This window comes from Pyrus communis, chromosome 6, assembly GCF_041283825.1.
Source record: "Pyrus communis isolate YQ-2024b chromosome 6, ASM4128382v1, whole genome shotgun sequence".
Taxonomy (NCBI): Eukaryota; Viridiplantae; Streptophyta; class Magnoliopsida; order Rosales; family Rosaceae; genus Pyrus; species Pyrus communis.
In genome coordinates, this window is record NC_142570.1 from 3,568,971 (window position 1) to 3,593,736 (window position 24,766).

At 39.8% G+C, this 24,766-nt stretch overlaps 5 protein-coding genes across 5 annotated transcripts; 1 reads left to right on the forward strand and 4 right to left on the reverse strand.

Annotated features, from left to right (window-relative positions):
- Positions 1-55: 55 nt before the first annotated feature.
- Positions 56-3,193, reverse strand: LOC137710682 (coatomer subunit beta'-1-like). The gene is made up of 9 exons (XM_068449780.2): positions 2,482-3,193; positions 2,128-2,148; positions 1,896-1,957; positions 1,606-1,697; positions 1,178-1,503; positions 934-1,065; positions 700-848; positions 531-599; positions 56-423 (listed from the first exon to the last, which is right to left on the reverse strand). The coding sequence occupies exons 1-9, from the start codon at positions 2,482-2,484 to the stop codon at positions 354-356; spliced, it is 924 nt and encodes a 307-aa protein (XP_068305881.2). The 5' UTR covers positions 2,485-3,193; the 3' UTR covers positions 56-353.
- A 1,545-nt stretch (positions 3,194-4,738) lies between these two features.
- On the forward strand, positions 4,739-5,089 carry LOC148696125 (uncharacterized). Its single transcript, XM_088696166.1, has one exon. It carries the CDS (start codon positions 4,739-4,741, stop codon positions 5,087-5,089), a length of 351 nt encoding a protein of 116 aa, XP_088552292.1.
- A 5,219-nt stretch (positions 5,090-10,308) lies between these two features.
- Positions 10,309-12,773, reverse strand: LOC137710680 (coatomer subunit beta'-1-like). The gene is made up of 9 exons (XM_068449778.2): positions 12,680-12,773; positions 12,320-12,340; positions 12,138-12,199; positions 11,832-11,923; positions 11,404-11,729; positions 11,190-11,321; positions 10,941-11,089; positions 10,772-10,840; positions 10,309-10,664 (listed from the first exon to the last, which is right to left on the reverse strand). The coding sequence occupies exons 1-9, from the start codon at positions 12,680-12,682 to the stop codon at positions 10,595-10,597; spliced, it is 924 nt and encodes a 307-aa protein (XP_068305879.2). The 5' UTR covers positions 12,683-12,773; the 3' UTR covers positions 10,309-10,594.
- A 518-nt stretch (positions 12,774-13,291) lies between these two features.
- Positions 13,292-20,740, reverse strand: LOC137710477 (protein TPLATE). The gene is made up of 7 exons (XM_068449507.2): positions 19,173-20,740; positions 18,457-19,053; positions 16,992-17,353; positions 16,108-16,411; positions 15,871-15,993; positions 14,827-15,279; positions 13,292-14,432 (listed from the first exon to the last, which is right to left on the reverse strand). Exons 1-7 carry the CDS (start codon positions 20,295-20,297, stop codon positions 13,884-13,886), a joined length of 3,513 nt encoding a protein of 1,170 aa, XP_068305608.2. The 5' UTR covers positions 20,298-20,740; the 3' UTR covers positions 13,292-13,883.
- Positions 20,741-21,400: 660 nt separating this feature from the next.
- On the reverse strand, positions 21,401-24,049 carry LOC137711255 (5-formyltetrahydrofolate cyclo-ligase, mitochondrial). Its single transcript, XM_068450486.2, has 8 exons — positions 23,702-24,049; positions 23,471-23,611; positions 23,187-23,351; positions 22,564-22,605; positions 22,404-22,449; positions 22,131-22,201; positions 21,874-22,000; positions 21,401-21,801 (listed from the first exon to the last, which is right to left on the reverse strand). The coding sequence occupies exons 1-8, from the start codon at positions 23,973-23,975 to the stop codon at positions 21,789-21,791; spliced, it is 879 nt and encodes a 292-aa protein (XP_068306587.2). The 5' UTR covers positions 23,976-24,049; the 3' UTR covers positions 21,401-21,788.
- Between the last annotated feature and the right edge of the window lie 717 nt (positions 24,050-24,766).

The following is a 24,766-nucleotide window of genomic DNA, read 5'->3' on the forward strand; positions in this document are numbered from 1 at the left end:
TTGAAAAGAAAAAAAACTCAGGAGCCAAAGTAAAGAGTTATATCAATCTCAAGGATCATTCGAAACATTTTTTATAGTTTTATTCATACATATAATACAACAATAAGAGTAACACCGTAAAGTTCTTGGGATAATTCATTTACCGTACGCGGTTCAGATGACACTATTTAGACATATAAAACTAACACACTTGCTGACACACTTGGCAATACGAAACTTGCATACAACAGTGAAATCCACTTTTATTAGAGAACGTGTCAGCAAGTATATTAATCTTATGTGTCAAAATCATTTATTGATAAGGTATTAGTCACATGATCACTAGATGTCTTTTATTCCTTCAACCTTTCCTTCTAAGCTTGGAGATCAACAGACCCATTCATTTTAACCACAACTATTCCTTTGTCAAATCCAAATGCAACTCTGCAGAGCAATGAAGTACGAAATCAATTTATATCGTCACTGGTAATCAATCAAATGCCACAACAAAACGAATCCTAACAACAACAAAAAGAAGGAAAAAAACTCACTTGTCTGATCCTTTCGAGTGTGCGATGGCCCAAACTCTTTCGAGATCGTAGCTCAGTCTCTTTTCAAGCCTGCAAGACAATAAGAACGGGTAACAAAATGAATACGTAAACAGAAATCGAGTTAACTGCGTTTCTGGTGAAAATATTTTGAATCATAAAAGACGGTTACCTAAAAGTGGTTGCATGCCAAATGTGAACATTCCCATCCTCAGAAGCTGTGATTATTATGGGAAGCTCAGGATGAACACATACAGCAGTTACATTGTGCTCATGGCCTTCTAAAGTTTGGACACAGCTTTTGGTTTCGTAGTCCCATACCTGCATTGACATAATATATTCAAATTCATATGCATGCAGATACGAACATGATCATCATATATATAACAAGCATTTCATGACAAACCTTAACAGTAAAATCGTCAGAGCCACTCAATAGATACGTTTTATCGTTGCGAATGAAGTAATCAACACAATTCACTCCTTTTAAGTGGCCCTCTAATGTAAACTCCTGAGCAGCGGAGCCAATCTTCCATACCTGCAAAAGTATACGAGTGTCACAGAAGTCATGCAAAAGTATATGAGTGTCACAGAAGTCATGACTGAGAAATTTACAGTTAAGTTTGCACAAATAACAATCCTTGCAATACCTTGACAGTGCCATCAAGAGACGCACTGGAAAAAGTATCGGCGTCATGTGGATTGAACGCCACGTGCATCACATAGTGAGAATGTCCCTCAAAGATCTGAGTGCATGACCAATCCTTCTCCCAATCCCAAAGCTTTATAACGTTGTCGTCCGAGCATGACAAGAGATAAGGTAGAGTAGGATGGACAGTCACACTCCTGATATAATCTGTATGTGCTTCAAACTCTTTGATCTTTTCCGTCGTGTCATAGTTGTAGACGCGAATAAATGTGTCATCAGCCGCGGTTACTATCCAGTGTTCGCGTGCTACAAACTTTGCTGACCTGACTGCAAGCACACGTAAACAAAATTAAGACGCAAAGTCATATCTGTCAATGAGAGAAACTTCGGTAGGCACACAACAAGAACATATGAAAGAAAATAATGTACCTGGTGATTCAGTGACCTTGAAGGACTTCTCCATGGTCTGTGATTGGTAATTCCAGATACAAACAGCACCTGAATACAAACTGACCAGAACCCTACATGAAAAACATTACCAACAAGCTTTGATTATCTTGCATTTTTAGAATTCAAGCAATTAACGTACACGAAATCGAAAGTATATAGCAGAAGGTTGCACTTGCATCAATTAGGGTTTAGGGTAAGAATATGAAGGAAAAAAAATCAAAACGAGGAGATGCAGAAGACATAACAGAATTGCCAAGGCAAGCAATTACCATGGCTCAGTTGGATGTAGATCCACAGACTTAATTCTTTCTGAGTTTTGAGCAAGTTCTTTCTGGTAAAAAATATATTGAAGTTAATGTTGAAACGGAAAAGAAAAAATAAGATATAAAAGGAAAAGAAAAAAGAAAAGAAAAAATAATGTTTTGAGCAAGTTTAGTTCCATAGAATAAATAAGATAGAAAAGGCAAAAAAAAAGAAAAGAAAAAAGAGGAATAGCCATACCTCAATGGTGAGTGAAAGAGCCTGCTTCCCAACAAATGCAGAGAGAAGCAATAACAAGTCAAAATGTCAGCCAATATTAAAATAAAAAAAAAAAATTGAGACTGAATAATATAATTTTTTAGTCATATATTTTAACTGTATATATTGAAGTTAATGACCATACGATATACAATGAACGAAAATGATTGATTGATCCTCCGGATTCTCACAAAAAGGATTCGGAGAGGATCCTTTTCCATAGTATGCCTCTAATATTTTTGTGATGGGACCCACAAATTCAAGTTGGCACTCCCATTTGAAAAAAAAAAAAAAAATCAACAATAAAATCTAGAAAAATGAACAACACAAACTCACCATTTTGAGCAAACAGGAGGAAGGAAATATGAAGAAAATTGCTAACTTGATGTATGTGTAAAACTGGTTGTGAATGGAGGACGATGCAGAACCTCTATATATACACACGGTGAGGCTTAGCAATCAAGGAAAATTATCATATCCTAATCCCATGACGCCAGTGCTGAAATGTCAAGGTTTCAATTTCATCCCTATGTTGTCACCAGATTGGTTAGATGCCGTCCGTTCATTATATACATTAAACTGACGGTGGAGATCGAGTTTCAATATCCCTTCCTTTGACTGTGTAACATCATCAGAAACTAAGTTGAATAATTATACATGCATGCATGTGTGCTTTTGAAACTTTCAACACGTACGTAGTAGAATATAGAAGAAACAATAAATAAAATGTTGTCATTTTCATGAGAAGTAGGAGGGCCGTGTCCAATCGTCGCGATCCTTGTAAATCATTTTCTTCGTCCCAAAACTCAACTTGTTATATGGATAAACGACAAGATTGATATGTTTCAATACACTGATATTTATTCGGGATCCTCGTTTCATTTACGAGGACCACGCCAAGTCGAACAATTCAAACGTCGATTTAGAATGGAATCAGGAATCAATTGGAATGCATGGTCTGAATGCAAATACATTATTCTCAAATTTTACAAAATTGTTTTACAACATGAAGAATTGAAACTCTCTCCTGTATAATTCAATGATGAACAATGTGTGACATCCCACATCATCCAGGGGTGTGATCCTTAAATGTATATTCCCATTCTTATCTAGCACGAGGCCTTTTGGGAGCTCACTGGCTTCGGGTTCCGTAGGAACTCGGAAGTTAAGCGAGAAGGGGGCTAAAGCAATCCCATGATGGGTGACCCACTGGAAAGTTGCTCGTGAGTTCCCAAAAACAAAACCGTGAGGGAATGGTAAGCCCAAAGCGGACAATATCATGCTACGGTGGTGGACGGACCCGGGAAGTGATCCGCCCCGGGCCGGGATGTGACACAATGGGCCAAGAAACAGAAAATACAAAAATATAGGGGGTAGAGAGACAAACCCCAGTTTAATCGCACAATTTTCACACAAACACCAAACTAATTTCCTAAATTTAACATCTACTTCTACTAGAAAGCCTCAGTTAACGTTGGATCCGGGATTGAAGGTGTGAAGAAAAGTACGAAGAGACCCGGGCAAGTTACCGTTGAAATTAGCCGAAAGCGAACAAATCCCGGTGGAAATAGCAAGCATCTGCCAAGCACTCAAAACCTTGGAGTTACACACAGGGTTAGTTGTCAGTGACCAGCTCACAGATTCACCTGTGCAAGCGCATGAGCGTGGTGGATTTGGATGCAGTCCACACGGAGCAAAGCTAACTCTGTTCATTGATATCCCAAACGTGTTGAGCTGCGAAATGCAAGGGCGATTCCCGGCTGTTAGATTCACTCGGAAAGAGATTGGTGGTGCTCCCTTCTTTTGTCGGTCCATCAATTAACTTTAGCACTTCTATCCTTGCACAACGTATGCCACTCTTGGAGCACGGTGTTCAGCCTCCTCTGCTGTCAACTTGGACAGGGTTGTAGGTCCCTTTGGTTTTCCATTTTCCTCGCCATCTTTTTTCTTTTCCTTCTTTTTTCTTCGTCGCTTTCATCGTCCTCTTCTTCTTCGTCTTCGTCATCATCAGATTTGGGAATCTTTTTCTTAGGTTGGGCTGCCTTTAGCAAGGCTATCCGTTCCATCGAGATCCTAAGCCTCTCCGCAGCAGCCACCTTCACTTCATCTTCAGGCATGTACTCAATATTAAGGAAGATAACAAGTCTTCCATTTCTGTTGATGTTAAATAGTTTAGTAAAAGCTAAATGTGGTTAGTTTGTTATTAACTATAGTTAGTTAGAATGGTTACAAGTTTAGTTAAGGTAGTCAAGGGTATATTTGTAAAGAGCCAAAGGCTATATATATTCTCTTCTGTGTAATTGTAAAATTCATTAAGTGAAATACAATCTTGTAGAAGAAGTTTTATCATCTTTGTGGTTTCATTGCCATCGCCTCACGGCTCTTCTCGATCCTCTTCTCTTCCGTTCCGATTTTTTGATATGTACCTTGATTTGATTGTTCTCTATGGCGATTTTGTTCTGCGCTTGTTGATCTTGATCTGTTTTCTTGCTCTCTCATGGCAACTTCATCTGAGTCGGTGCCTGTTATCAATCCCTCTTCTAACCCTAATTCCTCTTCATATTCCTCTCTCACAATCCAAAATATTGGCAGCATGGTGCCAATCAAGCTCAAGAGGACCAATTATCTACCATGGTGTGCTCTGTTTGCTCCGATTCTTCGGCGTTATCGTCTTCTTGGTATCGTCGATGGCACAGAACCCTGTCCCACCCCTCTTCTGCCTGATCGCACTCTTAATCCGGCTTTCGAAGTTTGGTATGAGAAGGATCAGAATCTCCTGATCTGGTTTAATTCCACGTTGTCTGAAGAGGTGATTCCTTTCACAGTTGGTGTTTCGTCTTCCCGTGATCTATGGCTTAAGCTCGAACAAAGATTTGGGGGTGTTTCTGATGCACATGTTCATCAGCTTCGCTCTCGACTTCAAAGTGTTGAGAAAGGTTCTTGATCCATGTCTGATTATTTGCAAGAGCTCAAAAAGATCTCCGACTCTCTCACTACTGCTGGAGCCTCAATTTCTGATCGCGATCTCATTGCTGCTATTCTAGCTGGTCTTCCTGATGAGTTTGAATCATTCACCGACTCAATCATGCTTCGGTTAACTTCTACATCTTTGGATAAATTGCATGGCTTGCTTCTTACCAAAGAGCTCTCTCTGAATCGTCGCAAGAAAGGTGTCTCTTCCAGTATGTCTGAACCATTTCATGCCTTATCAATTCAAGCTCAACCCCCACTTCTTCCCACCTCACCTCAGGCGTATATTGCTCAGAATCAACCACTTCAGCACTCTTTTCGTTACAATTCGAATCGTGGGAAGATCAATTGTGGCAATCGAGGCTCTCATCATGGTAATTCTTTCACTTGTGGTTTCAATCGTTCTAATTCATTTGCTCAATCTCGTGATTCTTCTTCTGGTCCTCGGGCTCCTTGTCAGATTTGTGGTAATTCAAGTCATGAAGCGCTTTACTGCTTTGACCGTATGAATCCTGAGATATGTGGTCGAATCCCTCCTGCCAAGCTCCAAGCAATATGTGCTTGTTCCAATGCCAAGCCCTCTCCTACTTGGTTAATTGACTCAGGAGCTACTTCACACATTACTAATGACATATCACACATCAACTCTTCTACTCCCTACACTAGTGAAGACAAGGTTTACATAGGTGATGGTAAAGGTCTGTCCATTTCTCATGTTGGTTCATCTACATTACGAACCCCTACTTCTTCTTTTACACTGTCAAATGTTCTGCATGTTCCTCACATACAACACAATTTGTTGTCTACCTTTCAATTTCTCTGGGACAATTATTGTTCATTGACTCTTGATTCTGATGGATCCGTTGTTAAGGATCGTTACACGGGGAAGACGCTTTTGCGGGGTTCAGTTAAAGATGACTTCTATCCTTTGCAGTCTACTACATCTTCTAGTTTCGTCTCTGGTAAAGCTTCTCCTTCACTTGCTGCATCAGCTTTTGTCAATATTAAAGCTCCAATAAAGACATGGCATAAGCGCTTGGGTCATCCATCTTCTGCCATTTTTCGTCGGGTATATTACAAATACTCTTGCAGTGCAAGGCAAGTCTACAGTTGATTTTTTCTGTTCAGATTGTGCATTGGCAAAGAACCACAAGCTTCCTTTTGGTCTGTCTTCTTTAGCAACTACTCACAGTCTTCAACTTTTACACTGTGATTTGTGGGGACCTGCTTCTGTTACATCTAGCAGTGGTTTCCGATATTACTTACTTCTTGTTGATGATTTTAGTAAATACAGTTGGTTTTTCCCTTTGAAAGCAAAGTCGGATGTACTTTCTACGTTTGTTGAGTTCAAGAACTATGTAGAAAATTTGCTTGGTAATAAAATCAAAGTGTTGCGTTTAGATTCAGGGGGTGAATTTACTGGTCATTCGTTTGCATCTTTTCTTAGTGCACATGGTATTTTTCATCAATTCAGTTGTCCACACACGCCTAAACAAAACGACTGTGCTAAGAGAAAACACCGTCATCTTGTTGAGACAGCTAGGACCTTACTTGTTGCTTCTCATGTCCCTCATGTGTTTTGGGTCGAGGCTTTCTCTACTGGCCTATATCTCATTAATCGTCTTCCCATTTTTGGTGTCTCACAATCTCCTTGGGAAATTTTATTTCATCAGCACCCGGATTATTCTAAACTCAAAGTTTTTGGGTGCCAATGCTTTCCATGGCTTAAACCTTGTATTCACAGTAAATTGGATGCTAAAAGCAAGAATTGTGTGTTTTTGGGCTATAGTCTTCAGCACAAAGGTTATCGGTGCTTTGATTCGATTGGCAACCGAGTCTATATCTCCAGACATATGATTTTTAATAAAGAACTCTATCTTTTTCAGTCTCTGCCCCTTCATACTTCTAGCTCTCCAGTTACTTCTCCTTCAATGGATCTCTATTTTAGCAAGTATACTCATCCTGCTTTTTCTCCAACTCCCGATACTTCTCCAACTCCAGATGCTTCTCCAACTCCAGATGCTTCTCACCCTATTTCTACCTCTATGGTTAATACTCATCATATGGTTACCCGATCCAAAGCAGGCATCTATAAACCTAAGGCTTATGCAGCAACTAAGCATCCTCTATCCATTGCACTAGATTTTGTTCCCAACACTTATTTACAAGCATCTAAGTTTGCTCACTGGTGAGCTGCGATGCAGGATGAATACAATGCCTTACTGTCTACAGGAACTTGGTCTTTAATTCCTTCTCATTCTTCTCAAAACATTGTTGGCTACAAGTGGGTGTTTCGTGTCAAGAAGAAGCCTGATGGTACTGTGGATCGTTACAAGGCCCGGCTTGTTGCCAATGGCTTTCATTAACAAAAGGGCATTGATTTCCAAGAGACTTTTAGTTCGGTTGCTAAACCGGTTACCATTCGAATACTTCTTAGTCTTGTTGTTCAACATAATTGGTTTTTAAACCAGTTAGACATCAGCAATGCCTTTCTTCATGGGATTTAAAAGAGGATGTCTACATGCTTCAACCCCCAGGTTTTATTGATCCTCTCTTTCCCAGTCATGTGTGCAAACTTCAAAAATCGATGTATGGTCTTAAGCAAGCCCCTAGAGCTTGGTTTGAAAAACTATTTCAAGCTCTGTAGGACCTTGGCTTCCATCAATCTTCATCTGATGCATCCTTGTTTGTACTTAATGGTCCTCAGTTGGTTATAGTTCTCGTTTATGTGGATGACATTCTCGTTACTGGCCTTAATTCTCATCTATGTCATCAATTCATTCAATAGCTCAGTAATCGATTTCCAGTGAAGGATCTTGGTCCTTTACATTATTTCTTGGGGCTGGAAGTCCAGCGATCTTCTAAAGGGATCTTTCTTCATCAAACTAAATATTTGCTTGATCTTTTTCAACGGACAAATATGCAGGGTGCCAAACCTTGTTGCACACCTCTTGGCTCCCACAAATTGGATCATACTGGTTCTCTTCTACCTAATCCCACTGAGTATCGCTCAATTGTTGGAGGCCTTCAATATCTCACGTGGACTCGCCTGAACCTTGCTTTTGCTGTCAATCAGCTCTGCCAATTTATGCATGCTCCACGTGAACAACATTTTCAAGCTGCCAAACGAGTTCTTCGATTTCTAAAAGGTTTTGTTTCCCAGGGATTATGGTTTACAAAGGGTCATGTTGATCTCTCAGCATACTCCAATGCTGATTGGGCTGGAAGCACGTTTAATAGGCGATCAACCAGTGGCTATTGTGTCTTTCTTGGTCTCAACCTTATCAGCTGGAGTGCCAAGAAACAAAGTACTGTCACCCGTTCTTCTACAGAAGCCGAATATAGGTCTCTGGCTTATACGGCTGCAGAACTCACTTGGGTTTGTAAAATCCTTCGTGACCTTCACTGTCCTCTTCCTAAACTGCCTACATTGTGGTGTGATAACATTTCAACCATCTCTTTAGCCTCTAATCCTGTTTTTCATGCTCGCACGAAGCATGTTGAGATTGATTATCATTACATTCGCGAACTGGTTCTAGCTAATCTTCTCAAAGTCCAGTTTGTTTGCAGTGCCGATCAATTGGTTGATCTTCATACAAAATCTTTGTCTACAAATCAGTTTCGATACTTGTGTTCCAAGCTTCCCATTGGAATCAACTCTAATTCCTCATCTTGCTTGAGGGGGTGTATTAAGGAAGGTAACAAGTCTTCCATTTCTGTTGATGTTAAATAGTTTAGTAAAAGCTAAATGTGGTTAGTTTGTTATTAACTATAGTTAGTTAGAATGGTTACAAGTTTAGTTAAGGTAGTCAAGGGTATATTTGTAAAGAGCCAAAGGCTATATATATTCTCTTCTGTGTAATTGTAAAATTCATTGAGTGAAATACAATCTTGTAGAAGAAGTTTTATCATTCTTTACTCAACACCCCCATCAGTGAGGTCATCCAACCAGCCCTGTAGATCAGATCCAATTTCCTTTGTACATCCGGTTCAATAAATTTCTGAAGACCCTACTGCTTTTTTAGAATGTAAACCTTCATCTAGGGATTTTTTTGGGTACAAGTTTTCAATCTTAGAGATGCATCAAGGAATGTAAATGTCTGTCAACAGAGGAGTGTGCTTGTCATAAGCTTGGCCGCTGGACGCCACAGTGTTGCTCTTGATTTCCCAAGATTTGTAGTTGTGCATTACTGCATTTCTTGTGGCATTGTTAAGGGAATGAACAGCAAGGCACTTCCTTCTACGCTCATCTTTCTCTATAACCTAACCCTTGCTATACGCATAAAGATTCCGGAAAATCTCTTGTATTATTTGCGATGACATTAATGCATCATGTCATCTATTTGAGCATAACAACACGATAGTAATGATATTTTCTTAGTCCTTGATTTCCCATGAAGGGTGAAGTCCTCTTTCGTTTTCCATCACGAATTTAAATGCTATCACCATTCCGCTGCCTCCTAATTCTCAGGATCACAGTTCTTTTCTATCATCATGATGACATTATCCTTGTTTAGATTCTCGTCCCGTTAACTCATATTGCAATTATCCACTCTCTCATCGGTTGAACAAGTAAAGTTTCTTTCAAAACACGGAAAGACAAGCTATGCGCTATATGAGTTTCTTACGTGTTGACCTGGTGTTTCAGCTCGGTGCACAGCCATTTGACGCTGCAGGGTTGTTATTTGGCTCGCACACACCAAGGGAGTACGCCCAAAGCTCACAGCCCGAATGGCTACATATGCAGGTTGGTGGTAGTTTCGAAAGAACAATGTAAATTCAAGGGATTATTGTTCAAGTCGTAATTGGTGGCAGATGTGATATTAGGGTTCTACATCTGGTGCAGAAGTGTGTTTGCTAAATGTATGATCATTCTTATTGTTGTAATCAGGGGTATTAACCGTAGGAGCATCTAATCTTCGTATGTATCGTCTGACTAGATTATTATACTCTACTCTGTTGTATTACTCCCTAAGAAAATACGTTATAACGGCGTAGTTGATATGTGTAACAGAAGGATTGTGATTTCTGGATTTTATTTGTAAAATATCTGATTATTTTTACATGGTATTACTTCATGCCATGAGCTTTTAATTCGGAATCAGCGGAAAAATTCAGGCATAATTTTGTATCTCAAACGATTGAAAAGAAAAAAAACTCAGGAGCAGTAAAGAGTTATACCAATCTTAAGGATCATTCGAAACATTCTTTATAGTTTTATTCATACATATAATACAACAATAAGAGTAACACCGTAAAGTTCTTTGGATAATTCTATTACCGTACGCGGTACAGATGACACTATTTAGACATACAAAACTAACACACTTGGCAATACGAAACTTGCATACAACGGTGAAATCCACTTTTATTAGAGAACGTGTCATCAAGTATATTAATCTTGTGTGTCAAAATCATTTATTGATAAGGTATTAGTCACATGATCACTAGATGTCTTTTATTCCTTCAACCTTTCCTTCTAAGCTTGGAGATCAACAGACCCATTCATTTTAACCACAACTATTCCTTTGTCAAATCCAAATGCAACTCTGCAGAGCAATGAAGTACGAAATCAATTTATATCGTCACTGGTAATCAATCAAATGCCACAACAAAACGAATCCTAACAACAACAAAAAGAAGGAAAAAAACTCACTTGTCTGATCCTTTCGAGTGTGCGATGGCCCAAACTCTTTCGAGATCGTAGCTCAGTCTCTTTTCAAGCCTGCAAGACAATAAGAACGGGTAACAAAATGAGTACGTAAACAGAAATCGAGTTAACTGCGTTTCTGGTGAAAATATTTTGAATCATAAAAGACGGTTACCTAAAAGTGGTTGCATGCCAAATGTGAACATTCCCATCCTCAGAAGCTGTGATTATTATGGGAAGCTCAGGATGAACACATACAGCAGTTACATTGTGCTCATGGCCTTCTAAAGTTTGGACACAGCTTTTGGTTTCGGAGTCCCATACCTGCATTGACATAATATATTCAAATTCATATGCACGCATAGACGAACACATGATCATCATATTCAGTACATGTATATATAACCAACATTTCATGACAAACCTTAACAGTAAAATCGTCGGAACCACTCAATAGATACGTTTTATTGTCGCGAATGAAGTAATCAACGCAATTCACTCCTTTTAAGTGGCCCTCTAATGTAAACTCCGGGGCAGCGGACCCAATCCTCCATACCTGCAAAAGTATGAGTGTCACAGAAGCCATGACACTGAAAATTCTACAGTTAAGTTTGCACAAATAACAATCCTTGCAATACCTTGACAGTGCCATCAAGAGACGCACTGGAGAAAGTATCGGCGTCATGTGGATTGAACGCCACTTGCATCACATAGTGAGAATGTCCCTCAAAGATCTGAGTGCATGACCAATCCTTCTCCCAATCCCAAAGCTTTATAACGTTGTCGTCCGAGCATGACAAGAGATATGGTAGAGTAGGATGGACAGTCACACTCCTGATATAATCTGTATGTGCTTCAAACTCTTTGATCTTTTCCGTCGTGTCATAGTTGTAGACGCGAATAAACGTGTCATCAGCCGCGGTTACTATCCAGTGTTCGCGTGCTACAAACTTTGCTGACCTGACTGCAAGCACACGTAAACAAAATTAAGACGCAAAGTCATATCTGTCAATGAGAGAAACTTCGGTAGGCACACAACAAGAACATATGAAAGAAAATAATGTACCTGGTGATTCAGTGACCTTGAAGGACTTCACCATGGTCTGTGATTGGTAATTCCAGATACAAACAGCACCTGAATACAAACTGACCAGAACCCTACATGAAAAACATTACCAACAAGCTTTGATCATCTTGCATTTTTAGAACTCAAGCAATTAACGTACACGAAATCGAAAGTAGATAGCAGAAGGTTGCACTTGCATCAAATAGGGTCTAAGGTTTAGGATTTAGGGTTTAGGGTAAGAACATGAAAAAAATGAAAACGAGGAGATATAGAAGACATAACAGAATTGCCAAGGCAAGCAATTACCATGGCTCAGTTGGATGTAGATCCACAGACTTGATTCTTTCTGAGTTTTGAGCAAATTCTTTCTGGTAAAAAATATATTGAAGTTAATGTTGAAACACACAGACAATTTTAGTTCCATAAAATAAATAAGATAGAAAAGGAAAAGAAAAAAGAAAAAAAAAAAAAAAAAGGAATAGCCATACCTCAATAGTGAGTGAAAGGGCCTGCTTCCCACCAAATGCAGAGAGAAGCAATAACAAGTCAAAATGTCAGCCAATATTAAAATTTAAAAAAAAAAAAATTTGAGACCGAATAATATAATTTTTTAGTCATATATTTTAACCGTGTATATATTGAAGTTAATAACCACACAATATATAATAAATGAACATGATTGATTGATCTTCCAGATCCTCACAAAAAGAATGTGGAGATAATCCTTTTCCATAGTACCCCTCTAATATTTTGTGATGGGACCCACAAATTCAAGCAGGCACTCCCATTTGAAAAATTAAAATTAAAATTAACAATAAAATCTAGAAAAATGAACAACACAATCTCACCATTTTGAGCAAACAGGAGGAAGGAAATATGAAGAAAATTGTTAACTTGATGTATGTGTAAAACTGGTTGTGAATGGAGGACGATGCAGAACCTCTATATATATACACGGTGAGGCTTAGCAGTCAAAGGAAAATTATCATATACTAATCCCATGATGCCAGTGCTGAAAAGCCAAGGTTTCAATTTCATCCCTATGTTGTCACCAGATTGGTTAGATGCCGTCCGTTCATTATACACATTAAACTGACGGTAGAGATCGAGTTTCAATATCCCTTCCTTTGACTGTGTAACATCATCAGAAATTAAGTTGAATAATTATACATTCATGCATGTGTGCTTTTGAAACTTTCAACACGTACGTAGTAGAATATAAAAGAAATTATAAATAAAATGTTGTCATTTTCATGAGAAGTAGGAGGGCCGTGTCCAATCGTTTTGCTGCGCGATCCTTGTAAATCATGTTCTTCGTCCCAAAACTCAACTTGTTATATGGATAAACGACAAGATTGATATGTCTCAATACACTGATATTTATTCGGGATCCTTGTTTCATTTACGAGGACCACACCAAGTTCAACAATTCAAACGTCAATTTAGAATGGAATCAGGAATCAATTGGAATGCATGGTCTGAATGCAAATACATTATTCTCAAATTTTACAAAAATTGTTTTACAACATGATGAATTGAAGCTCTCTGCTGTATAATTCAATGATGAACAATGGGCCAAGAAACAGAAAATACAAAAATATAGGGGGAAGAGAGACAAACCCCAGTTTAATCGCACAATTTTCACACAAACACCAAACTAATTTCCTAAAATTTAACATCTACTTCTACTAGAAAGCCTCAGTTAACGTTGGATCCGGGATTGAAGGTGTAAAGAAAAGTACGACGAGACGCTGGCAAGTGACCGTTGAATTTAGCCGAAAGCGAACAAATCCCGGTGGAAATCGCAAGCATCTGCCAAGCACTCAAAACCTTGGAGTAACACACATGGTTAGTTGTCAGTGACCAGCTCACAGACTCACCTGTGCAAGCGCATGAGCGTGGTGGATTTGGATGCAGTCCACACGGAGCAAAGTTAACTCTGTTCATTGATATCCCAAACGTGTTGAGCCGCGAAATGCAAGGGCGGGCGATTCCCGGCTGTTAGATTCACTCGGAAAGAGATTGGTGGTGCTCCCTTCTTTTGTCGGTCCATCAATTAACTTTAGCACTTCTATCCTTGCACAACGTATGCCACTCTTGGAGCACTGCTGTTTGAAGAGCACGGTGTTCGGCCTCCTCTGCTGTCAACTTCGACAGGGTTGTAGGTCCCTTTGGCTTTCCATTTTCCTCGCCATCTTTTTTCTTTTCCTTCTTTTTCTTGATTTTGCCCTCATCTTCTTCGTCGCTTTCATCCTCTTCTTCTTCGTCTTCGTCGTCATCAGATTTGGGAATCTTTTTCTTAGGTTGGGCTGCCTTTAGCAAGGCTATCCGTTCCATCGAGATCCTAAGCCTCTCCGCAGCAGCCACCTTCACTTCGTCTTCGGGCATGTACTCAACACCCCCATCAGTGAGGTCATCCAACCAGCCCTGTAGATCCGATCCGATCTCCTTTGTAATTGATGCATCAGATGCTCGAACCACAAATTTGCATATCATGGTCGTAGTCTCATCACCTAGGTCAACATTCCGGCTCACTTCACTAGCTCCAAAGACCATCAGGCCCAAGAAACCACCATACCAGGTTTTTGCAGCAAAACACAGCTGTTCCAGGACAAAGAATTCAACATCAATATTGTATGGTTGATTAGAAGGCCAAAGCACTACCATTAAAGGTGCAACAAATTACATCTAGCCAAGATACCAGTAGCTTAATTTCGATAAAAATTAAGGATACTTGCATATAATATCTACTCGAATTGATTGCCAATTCTACTTTTTCAAGTTCATAATTTATGACCAACTTCGGCTGGATTTTATAAGTTCTTTCTTCCAGCTGTTAGCAGGATAAGTAAGGTAAGGCCATGATTTGCCAAGTTTGGCTTACCAGTTACATTTGCAATCAGTCCAGACGGTATAGAACTTCCATAATAGAGCATATAACGAATCCTCAAAGAGAGATGCAAATCACATAGTAATAAAGAGTGAGAGACAATACCTGAAATCCTGCCACTGTTCGGATAATATGCGAACAAACTCTGTGGAATGGCTTGGATGACAAGGATTTTAGCCCACTAAGGAAAGGAGATGCCCCATACTGCAGTGCAGCAGTAGCCTTGAAGCCACTTCCTTCATAAGTGTATGTACCAGTGTACTCTACTACGGCCGGTAAACTGGGCCATAGACGGAAAAATTCAACAGGGGAGATCTTATGAGGCAAAAGAAGCTCGGTCAGCGGAATTTTGTATGGCTGACACCTTAAAATGACAGGTTCTCCAAGTTCTGGCCTTAAACTTCTCTTTTGTCTCATGATTTGCGGATCTTCTTCGGTGTAGTCACCTTCATAATCTATAGCAGCGCTTCCATAAAAGGGGTAGTATAAGACTTGAACCCAAAGGGCGCACCTTTCAAAATGGGAGACACCCACGGTCACGCTGCAAAGTACTGGATCCTAGTAACAAGAAAGACAAGTAAAATCAGAACATCTGATTGTCAAAGACAGAAAATTACAACACGCAAGGCAAAAGTGCAAACAAATACATAAAATTAAAGGAAAAACAAAGAGAGGCCAGTGATTCTTGAACACCAATGTTAAACAACAGATCTTGTTCAGCTGTGTACTACATCACATGAACATTAAAATCCTAAAGCCATTCTCGGATTCTCCAGCCAGAATATTTATCCAGAAACAGGAGAGTGGGAGAGAAGAAAAAGAGAGAAACAGTTTGAAAGGGTGACTGAAAAAGGGCATCCAGCGAGTCAAGCAATATACCAAGACAAAGGGAAAAATACGCATATCAGTTTCACTCTTCGGGAAATAAGCTGATAAAAATTGGTATTCAAGAAGCTATAGATTCTCCTACCAGAAACACTAACAGACTATCACTAACTTGGTAAAGGCAATTACTGACTATAGAATGCACTGGTTTAGAACAATAGTGATTCTTGACTAGCATATTACAACCTAAAACAAGATGCATTGCAATAGAAGACAAGGGAAAGGGGGCAAAGAATGAGTTCACTATAGAGGTAGGAAGGAAACCTGTGAAACAAGGCTACGCAACTGCCGTACTGCTTGAGGAGACCCATCCATAAAATATAATGCACCAGATAACCCAACTCGAATATCAACCCGGTTCAGCTCAAGTTCAGTTAAATTTAAGACCTGCACATTCATGATTCATCAATAAGGAATAAGAACTATGAACAGGAAACTGGAGTCTGCCCAGAACATAGAGGTAATTTAACAGCAGTTACAAAAGGTAAGCAGCAAATTTACCTTCAAATGCAGAGATATCCTTCCATCACTAGAATCTGCCAAATGATATCCCTCAATGTAGCAGGGATCACTGCTCCCAGTCAAAGTAATTGCACTAGGAGGAACTTTGAGTAAAGTAGAGTCAACTCCTTTAGTCAGCAGAAGGGTTAGTTCACTAGGATCTGGCCTCCAAAGCTCTAGAATAGCCTTATGAACCAATCCTTCTAATTTTCTATCCTGAGCTGCAGCTACTTCGTAGAACTGGACAGTTAGTTTATGGTGACTAAATGGGTAGTCACCTCTGGCTTCACTCACTCCTGCCCACCTGAAAAACAATTATTATGTTTTATTTGTGTGTACAAACTACAAATGCATAACTGCATCTGCAAATAACAGATGTTAGTAAAGCGAGGGTAGAAAATATAAAAACACAATTCAGTGTTCACGTATATATATGCATCAGACATGGTAGAGTAATTTCATACTGAAGAGGTGTGCCTCCACTTTGATCCAAGTCATTTTCTCCTTCCGGATAAGTAAGTTTGACACAGGCTGAAAATATATATCTATACAGATTTTCTTTCTAATATCTGGATCCAGGAATCATAACCTTGTGGAAATTCGATATAATTATGTGCAATGGATCTATATCTCTACACAGATTAAGATATAGAAAGAGATAAGACTACCCATCATAGAATGGAAATCATCACCGAATACAGCATCAGACCCCAGGGGTAACAAACTACAAAGAACACCTCTTGAAAGTAGACAAATGAATGTAGATTACTATAAGCAGACATTGGAGGAACAAGAAACTTCATTAAAGATTCGATACACCCGACCCAAAATCTATGGCACATGGCTGACCATCACAGGTTCACGAAAATATATAATATGCTCACCTGCTTTCTGGATGACTTGTAACATACTTGATTCTCTGCAAAATCAAACGGCTCTGATGCTTGTTAACAGAATCCGCCATACTACCGCTCCTGAACTCTTCAAGTTCTTTTATCAGTAACTGCCCGGCCCTGGGGTTGCGTGATCCCAACCGCTGAGCACATAAAAGAACTGCCTGAACATCTAGAAGCCTGTTTGTTGAATCAGCAGATGAATCTATATTGAACAGAACCTTGTGGATGTTCGAAATAATCATGTTCAATGGATCCTCGGGATCATCAGCAAGAAGTGGGTCCAGACCTTCTAGATCTATGTGCTCTGAAATAGCCCAAATAAGGCGAGCACATATTCTTGGGGTATTTACCTGTCAAATTAACAGAGGTGTAAGATAACACGTAGAAGAAAATAACACAAAATCAGCCAGTTGTCAAAACAAGAGATAAAAGAGCATAATTAGCTTGGAACTTTGGAATTTCTAGTAAAACAGAGAAATAAAGAAGTCAAAAAGGAGAAAACAGACAAGAAAAATATATGGGAGGCAGTAGTCATAAAAGAAAGAACTAGGAAACTTCCACTGTAACTGCCCATAATCAGGATATAGAAAGGTTGGTATCTAGCCCATTTGTTATGATCTTTCAAAACTTGGGAGTCTCTGATCCAATATCAAATACAGTGTTTTTCTTTTTTCTCAGCTGGCACAAAATACTGGTTACGTGAAAGGTATGGGGAGTTTTCACTGCTCTAGCTCACAAAAAAAAAAAAAAAAAAAAAAAAAAAACCGCGTATTGCAGTCTCTTTCCAGTCTCATATATCACTTAAAGAGAGGAATTCAGATGTAGATATTGTCAAATTTGTACATTCAATTCACTTATCTTATATTTAAACAATCTGCTGAAGTTAAAATGTCCATTTGCTGATACTAGATTGCCTCAGTTTCTTGTTACTTTATAATTTCATTCCTTTGGCAGTGGAATGCTATGCTATGATAATGCACCCTAGTGCAATGAAAATTGACTTGTTTCTAGAAATAACTATGTTCGAGTATGTGAGGTCTATGGAAGGAAGAAGAAAACTACTTCGGATTATGTTTATCCACCCCCAACAAGCCTTTTTCTATATTGAACTTCTGATTCAAGAGCTAGCTGTTTAGGAAGTCCAGTTCCAAGGGTTCATATATTCAATACCATATTGCAAGTTCCTTTGATACTTCAAGTGCTACCAACTACCAAATTCTATTAACCTATCATATTAATGCAATGGTTTAAATCATATTTTCACAAATTTCACACCTATGCACCTCACCAGTAAAGAAAAAAAAAATCATATTAATGCATTGAAACTCATAAATGGTCTACATAAACAGAGTTCCATCATAATGCAAAACATATTTCAGTAACTGTCCTTGCCTACAACATATATGAAGAGCCAACATGCTAAACCATATTAATAAAAGAAGAGTGTGCATACCTCGCGTAGATCTTTCACAAGTTCACGCTGCAAATTCTGCAACCTTGTCTCATTTAAAATTTGGTCTTGGGAAGCCCCATCTTTAACTCTTTTTACACCTCCCCTAGTATCATAGATATGACATAGCCTCACAAGCAACTTCAAATAGCAATCAATTGCATAGGTCCGGCCCTCACAATCCCATTTAACACAAGGCCGGCAAACCTCCACCACTTCCAAAGCAGGCTCTGTCCAATTTAGTGCACCATAACCAGTTCCATATGCCAAGGCTCCAATAACCCTGCTCTCCATCCCTGTGTTCTTTTGTTCAGGTAAAGGCAGAGACAACTGAAAACAACTTTCAACTAATGATGCCACCAACTCCTCCCTAAATAAGGTCTTGCTTGTCACACTATTAAGATCGTCTTTGATTCTTGCGTCCTCAAAAAGTGAAGCTATATCAGTTCCGGCAAGAGGTTTCTGGCCTCTTCTTACGCTCTCCTTTGCGAAGAGATCAACACAAAGAGCTGTTCGACAAATGCAAGCTAACGCATGCATACGATCTGATTCTGCCCTCAAGTTTCTCACCATAAGAAGCAACCTCTTAAACAGCGAAACCTACACACGCACAATTCCTTCCTTAAAACTAGAACTCATGCGAATTAAACTAACGAATCAAATGGTGCGTAAGTGTGCGAAACAAACTAAAAGTAAGTAAGGGAATTAATCATATATACCTGCATATGAAGATCAAGCAGGTGCAGGTTAGTAACCACAGCTCTAACAATACTCTCCCTTGCAGAAGCAAACTCTTGCCTATCCCAAAGTGTGAGAATTGCGATAATTGACTGCGAAGCCCACTCAGGCTTCCCACCAGGCACATCAGCCAGATACAGCATATCAATCCCAACTTCGAAAATCAAAGCCGGATCCAATGACGACGCCAAGAATGGCACCAAATGCGTGACCACATCCGAAACTCCCACCAACCTCTCCGCATTGGAATCCACAACCGTCCCACTGGACCCCTTAGACGACTTTGACAGCTTCCTTATGACCTCCACTGAGCCCGAAGCAATGGCCTTGACCGCATAAACGATCGGAAACACAGTGGCCCGGAAGCTTTCCACCGGCAAAACTAACGACCTCGCCATTAAAGCACTCCGCTTCTTCCACACGAAGTCGACCATCGACGACACCCAATTGGATCGAATCGCCAGCGAGTTCTCACTATCCACTAACTTGTCACCGGCAAGTCTGCTCATCCTCTTGGAATCGAACTCCTGAAACAACCTGCCCACCGACTCGAACGCAACCTTTGAAACGGCGTCGGATCTGTCGAGCATGTTCTGGCCAATGCGGGACCACCAATTCGACACCTTGTCGAGCAAATTCACATTGTTCTCGCAGAGCGTGACGAGGTCATCGCGCGCCAGAATGCATCCGAGGGTTTCAGTAATGGAGAAGCGGAGATTGTCGCTCGGCGAATCGAAGCAACTGTTGATTTCTTTCTGCGCGTCGGTAATGAGCTTGGAGAGGCGGTAGGAAGGGATTGCGGCGAGGATGGAGACGGCGGCGGCGCTGACGTCAGGGTCGGGGAAGTCGAGATCGGTGAGAATTCCGACGCAGACGGTGTCCCAGAGGTCGGCAGTGAGGCGGGTGGAGCGAATGAGGTCAAAGGCGAGTTTTTTACTGACGGCGGAGGCGGGGGAGGCGACGATCTCTTCGACAGCGGTCTTGGCGATGACGGAGATGTCGCGGCCGGCGGCGGATTGCTGGAGGGCTTGGAGGAGAGCGCCGGACTGGCGGAGGGCGTCGTTGGAGCGGAGGTCCGCTTGGATCTGGGCGAAGAGTATGTCCATCTGAGATCAACTTCGTCGTTCTTATGAGCTGACCTGGTTTAGGGTTCGTTAGGATTTGGGAATTTCAAACATTTGAGAGAGAGAGAGAGAGAGAGAGAGAGAGAGAGAGAGAGAGTTTAGATTGAGTAATGGAGTATTAGAATTTGGTTCCAGTGTGAGAGGTGGTGAGGAAGAAAATGGGGAGGTGGTATCAGGCTTGGCGGTTCAACTGGTTCAGTTGGTTGGAATCCCCGGGTTGCCAACAACCGAGTCGAACCAGCCCAACACTTTGTGGGTAATGGGTTGGGCTTTAATTGGATTTGAAGGCCCAAATTCTTTTCTTTCATGTTTCTCTGGGCCCTTCTTGTTAATCTTAATTGGGTGAGGGAACGTCCGGGATCCGAAACCCGATATCTAGATCCTTGATTTAAACCTAGAACCTCGTAAGCATGATCTCAAAGAGTCTGTGAACACATGTGAGCATGAATCAAACATGATTTGTAAAATTATTATTGATGAAGAGGTCATGACTCAAACTTCGAAATTCGTATAAGATTAGTGAATACAAGACTTTTTAGTTAAAACGGTCATTGAAATAGACATAATATCTCACTTCGGTCACTAACAATGAAATCAAATGGAATAGTCCCTAGGTTTGTCCACAATAAATCATTTTGGTCCTTCCATTTCCAAGGGTATTTTTTTTCAAACCAACCTCTCTACTTAACGACTATATGGATAGATTTTTCATATAATGATCAAAATGATTTACGGTGTCGACAAACTCAAAAGACCAAATCTATCGATTTTTGTTGTCAAAGACTAAAGTTAGGAGTTATATCGATCACAAAGGCCATTTTGGCTAAAAAGTAATTATCACCATGTCACGCTCATTTAATTTTACTTGTGATGAAGAACTCCATGACTCATGGCAGATTGTACTGCCCGGATATGACCAATTCCGCCGATCATTCGTGGACCCATCGATCAACTATTGTCCAACAACGAGCAGACATTCAAAGAGCTCGAACAACCGAGATGCATAACTACCGACGAGCCTAAACAACCGATGAGTATTGCAAGGCTGATGAGCTCGGTATCACACACTTTCCAACAAGAAAACAAACACCAAACAACAATATTTCAGATAGAAATGTTCAATCTGCAACAAAGCAGTATTTGAGTTAAATTTAGATGTCCCTAATAACATTACACTTTAATCGTAAGTGGGAAAGAACACAGAAGATTCGACCAAAACAAAAACAGAGAAAAATGAAATCCTCGTTCTAAAAACCAAACTTTGATGTTGCAAAGAACTCCGAGTCTTGATTTAAGGTTGTGCAATCAGCGGTTACCTCTTAAGTCTCAACCACACGGAACCAGAACTATACCTCAGATAACACCAAGCCCTATATCTCAGACAGACCCCGATTACTTCCTTTAACAGATACAGGGGCAGCCAGGGTCAAACTCCACGAGGATCTGATCTTGGAAGGCTTCAAGTATTTTTTTTCAAAGCTTCATTCTGTATATGTTAAATGAATCTCAATTCGCACCCAAAGAAAGTGAGCCTAACGGAAGATTTACTTGGTCATACCTGTCTAAAGCGGTTGGGCTGATGGGGATCACACCCGCTGGGGACACAAGCGCATCCACCAGTACATCATGTGGAGTGATTGGAATAACTCCTTCATCCAATATCTGTGCAGAATAGGACAGTGCAACTGCAATAACACGACCCATCTTAAATAAAAGGCCAACAATAAAACCATTACCTAGAAAACTGACTACACTTACTCGTACCCGAGGCACGTATGCTATAATTAAAGGGAGAAAACAAAAAATGATGCATACCAAGTAGTGGTTGCTTCCAATTGTGTACCTTTGCAAGCTCTTGGTACCTTGTCAGGAAGGTATCATAATAACTGTAGATGTTTACCATATGAAACATCAGGTATGCATTCAATTACGATACCTAAATTTGTTTTCTTCACAAAAATGTAAGGAGAGAGTATCCACAGCTCTTGGCCTTGTATTTATGGAACAGTGACATCTCCAAACAACTGAGCACATGGTAGTTGAGAGACTGAATAAAAACTTTATATTGGCCAAGATGCATAAACATACCCTCCACCACGACCCAAGCGTCTCCCAGATCTGTCAAACGCTAGTCCTATAAACAGAAAAGGATAACCATGTACCGTCAACTACCGTTTGACTTTGACAGTTATAACACATCCTGTAAATGGATGAGCAATTTAATACAAGGTAGGAAGAAAATTTATACCCGGTAAGAGAAGCAAATCAACTGGGTCACTTGCCTGCATTACTGCACCAAGAGAGATCTTTTAGATATGAATTTTAACCGAATTACATCTATAAACCCTATACAATATGAAACCCATCCTACATCCTTCTAGTAAACATAAATAAAGTGTTCATGCTATCTATGAAGCCAATCCTACATAAGTTCCGAAAAAACAAACGATAATATGTTTCCTCTCCCTATCCTGTCACTGATAAATTACTCTATAACAATCCAATGAACATTCTGATGCTTAATCTGGTTTGAAAGCTGTATGAATGAGAAATTTTCCCACTGTTACCTGGATTTAGACATTTGCTTTAGCATTTTAGATAGAAGACACTAATCAAAAACTTTGAAGGTTCGACAAAATCACTTTCAAATGGAGCAAAAGTTTGAATATTTGAATGTCAATGTCAATACATGCTAATCCATTTAGTAACCTCTCATTTTATTAAGTTCAAAAACTTCAATGCAAACACTAAAAATTGAACTTTGAGACTTAAATAACTTAAGACTTGGCTAGTCTACGTGGGATCAAGCTTAGAACAAGTAAATTGACTGTAAATTTGTAACTTCTTCCTCTTGAACAAACGAAACATTACCATCTTCGCGTTCATTTCCACCAGAATCCACCGGAGCAGGCTCCAAAATATTCATCGAATTCGCCACAAGATCATCAATACACGAAATGTTCAGCATTCTCATGTGACTGTTCTTGTCCTCAACACGCGGAACATAGAGCTTTTTCCTCAGCTGCACATCACCCTCTTCACATAACACAGAAAACACAAGTAACCCACAATTAATTTCTCAAAAAATTTCACTTCCAAGCACCATATCAATCTAAAAAACCGAATTTTCGAAATGAGCAGATAAAAAATCAGACCTTTACGTGGACTCTGAAGAATTTCAGACAGTAACTTACAAGTATCAACTTCCCTCAAAGCACTGCAGCTTATATACGCACATAGTCTTTGACAAGATTTAAACCATGGAGCTTCCAATACAATATTCTGAATTGCATTATCTAAAAAACCAACAAATTTAATTAAATTTTATCAAATTCCAATTAAATGGGCATTGCAGCAAAGAGACATAGTGAAGATTGGGTAATTACCTTCATGGGATCTGAGTGTCGGATCCATGGATTTGAGGGCTTTGCGGACATTTGAGCGGAGGATTCTTTTCTGCTTGAATAGAGCGTCGAGGGAGTCTTGGTCTTGATTGGTGGTGTTCATTGCGATTGTCCGGGTGGCGCGCGGTGGTGCGTATAGAGGTGGTGGGCGGAGAAGGGCAGGGCCGGAGAGGTGGAGGGGGATAGGTGCTGCGGCTGGTGGGGTTGGTAATGTGCACCACTTGGTCATCAGCGCCACCACCAACCTACCAGACATGTGCGCGCGTCCCCGTTGTCAAATAAAATACTGTTTCCTGATATTTTTTTAAGTATTTATCAATAATAATCAAATCTAACACGCAATTTCATAAATATTATTTTTTATAAAATCTTTCAAATATAGTAGAAAAACCATTTATATAGACATAAATACTCTCAAAATTAAAAACAAATAACAAGGGGTGTGTCATCCACACACCATTTTTACTTCTCACACACCATTTATTAATTTTTGTCCGTTGATGTTCTTCAATTCATCTGATCCGATGGTAAAAAATTAAAAAGATGTGTGAAAAGTACAAAAGAGTGTAGATATCATAGCCCAATAACAAAACCCTATGAGATCAAAATTTAAAAAATAAAAAAAATGAGAGGCCACCATATTTTGTGGTGTCATAGTGTTCCTAGTCAACACCAATGAAATCAAGTTCAATCAAGCAAGGTTTTGGTCCGGTTTACAGAGCAACTTCAGCGAATGGGACCGGACTAGCTGTTAAGAAACTTTCAGAAGACTTGGGTCTGGTGGAATGCAAACATTATTGCTTGCATGATGGAGTTCGCTTGTTAATGTATTCGTATATGGAGAATACAAGTCTGAATTACTAGTTACATGAGAAAGCAGGTTGTCCTTCCCAATTAATTGACCAATTCGACTGTATTTTGCAAGGAACAGGTTGTGGTTGTCTTACATGCACCAAACATGTGAGCCGCACGTTGTGCACCAAACATGTAGGGACATCCCAGCAACACCAAGATAAAGACTAGTAGATTTTTTTTTTTTTTTTTTTT